The sequence below is a fragment of the Amblyomma maculatum genome, chromosome 8, assembly GCF_055883805.1.
Source record: "Amblyomma maculatum isolate TAMU_Amacu chromosome 8, ASM5588380v1, whole genome shotgun sequence".
Taxonomy (NCBI): domain Eukaryota; kingdom Metazoa; phylum Arthropoda; class Arachnida; order Ixodida; family Ixodidae; genus Amblyomma; species Amblyomma maculatum.
In genome coordinates, this window is record NC_139351.1 from 68,096,438 (window position 1) to 68,099,032 (window position 2,595).

General features: G+C 51.9%; 1 protein-coding gene across 1 annotated transcript; it reads left to right on the forward strand.

The window, feature by feature from the left end:
* Positions 1 to 442: 442 nt before the first annotated feature.
* Positions 443 to 1,462, forward strand: LOC146181396 (uncharacterized; the record flags this gene model as incomplete). Its single annotated transcript, XM_084575777.1, has 1 exon — positions 443 to 1,462. A coding segment is annotated over exon 1 (876 nt), but the record flags the coding sequence as incomplete, so codon positions are not given.
* Positions 1,463 to 2,595: the final 1,133 nt, after the last annotated feature.

The following is a 2,595-nucleotide window of genomic DNA, read 5'->3' on the forward strand; positions in this document are numbered from 1 at the left end:
TCGTGCAGACAGAAGAGAAAAATAGAGAAGAAAGAAAAGGAAGAGGGAGAGAAAGACGTGCGCCGCAACAACGGCCGTCGTCCACCACCTAAGCGGTGGCGGGTGCAATGACGGCCTACAACAGATAAAAATTCGGTGGCAGGCTAGCCCACACCGCAGGCGGTGGTGACCGACCTGTCCCAGCCCCATCAGTGGTGTCAGACTGAAGTATCATGTGATCGCATTGTGCGCGATTGGTATGTAGTGTCACGTGATGCTGTGACGTGTGTGAATGGCAACGCCGAGAGGGGGAGCGTGGCACTTGTGAAGAAGTCAGCGCGCAGATCGCTCGTTGTACGGCCCAGCATGCCGAATAAACATGTTGCTTAGTCGCTCTGCCTCTGCTTCGCTCGCCGCGGCTACAACATAATTGGCGACGAGGATGGGATTCCGCTGGACTACGTAAAACGCATCGCGGCGTTCGTGATCCCGCTGGACTACGTAAAACGCATCGCGGCGTTCGTGATCCTGCTGTACTGCGTGAAACTCATCGCGGCGTGCGTGGAAGCACCGGCGTTCGTGGAGAGCGTTTGGGCGAGGCACAGGGATGGCAACGCTTGGAAGTTTCGACCAGTTCGTCGAGGACGGAGACGAGGATTTTGGGTCCTACGTGGAAAGGTTCGAGCACTTCCTGAAGGCCTCCCAGGTGAGCGACGACCTCAAGGTCTCGATGTTTATTACGGCAATAGGCAAGAGGGCTTACAAGACGCTGAAGACTTTGCTAGAGCCTAAAACGCCAGAGGACAAGACTTATGCGGAACTCATAGAAGTGCTGGGAAGTCATTTCACCCCAAAGCCCATGGTCATCGCAGAACGATTCAAGTTTAATCGGCGGTACCAGCATCAGGGAGAGTCCATAGCAGCATATGCAGTGGAGTTGAGGCGTTTGGCAGCTTCATGCGAATTCGGGGAATTCCTCGATGAGGCTCTTCGAGATCGCTTTGTAGTGGGCCTCTGCGACAGCGCAACGCAAGCAGAGTTGCTGAAGAGAAGCAAGTTGACGTTTTCGGACGCCTGCGACGTTGCGAAATGCATCGAGCTAGCGCGGAAGGAAAGTCGGGAATTTCAACCGACCGGGACGCAAGGTACAGTCGACGCCGTACGTCATAAGCCAGGCGGTGGGAAACGCCAGCAGCAGCGTTCAACCGGTGCAGGACTAGCAAGGGACCGAGTGTCTGAATCGCCGGTCTGTTTTCGGTGTGGCTCAGCGCACGAAGCATCGAACTGCAAATTTCGCAAGTATCGTTGTCGTGCATGCAAGCGTTACGGACACTTGGCGAAAATGTGCAAGTTCAAGTCTAGAGACGCGGCTAATTCGGTAGCTGTGGAGGACGCGGATTGTGACCAAGTGTTGTTGTACAATGTCTATTCTTGTGCAGAACGCCCGGGGCATTATGAAATCTGTCTCAAGGTAGCCAAGAAGGATGTTAACATGCAAATAGACACGGGTGCGTCTGTTTCCATTGTGCCAGAAACGCTATACAGGAAATTGTGGCCCAGTCTACCTAAAGAGCCTTGCCACATAAAGCTGAGGACATACGGTGGGTCGCCGCTAACAGTCACAGGGAAGTTGACGGTTCCAGTCGAACATAATGGTCAGTGCAAGCAACTTCCGCTCATTGTCGTTAAAACCGACAACAATATATCGACATTGCGTTGCTAGGGCGTGACTGGCTGGAGGCTCTTAAGCTAGACTGGTCAAGTGTGCATGGCGTGTGTTTAGACAAAGTTGCGGCGCTACTTTAGAAGTACGCAAAGGTGTTCGAGCCCACTCTGGGGCTGATCAAAGGTAGTCCAGTCAGGCTTGTTTTGAAGGAGGGGAGCAACCCCGTATTTTGCAAAGCGCGACAGGTGCCATTTTCTTTGAGGGAAACCGTGTCACTTGAATTGCAGTCTCCTGTGAACAGGGGAGTGTTAGTCCCTGTACAGAAAAGCGACTGGGCGACGCCCCTAGTTGTTGTGCCTAAGGCGAACAACAAAGTCAGAGTGTGTGGGGACTTCAAGGTTACATTGAATCCGTGCCTGCGAACTGACCATTATCCACTTCCCGTGATGGAAGATTTGTTTGCAAAGTTGTCAGGATGCAAGTATTTCACAGTGCTTGATTTGTCGACAGCGTACCAACAGCTGGAACTGCATCCGGAGGCACAATCAATGGTGGTTGTGAATACACACCTGGGGCTTTTCAAGTACACGCGCTTGCCCTATGGCATCACAAGTGCACCTGCTATTTTTCAGTCTGTCATGGATGATGTGTTAAAAGGGCTTGAGCGGGTAAGCTGCTACTTGGATGATGTGCTTATCGCAGGTTCAACATTTGACGAATGTTTTCATCGAGTGGAAAGGGTGTTGGCACGTTTTCTAGAAAGAGGCATGCGATTGCAAAAGGAAAAGTGTAAATTCTTTCAGACATCTGTCTCTTACCTAGGCCACATTCTGGACGACAAGGGCGTTCGGCCATCAGATGAAAAAGTGAAAGCGATAAAAGAGGCACCAAGTCCAAAAGATGCGGCACAGTTGCGAGCTTACCTGGGCTTGATTAACTTCTACGGGAAG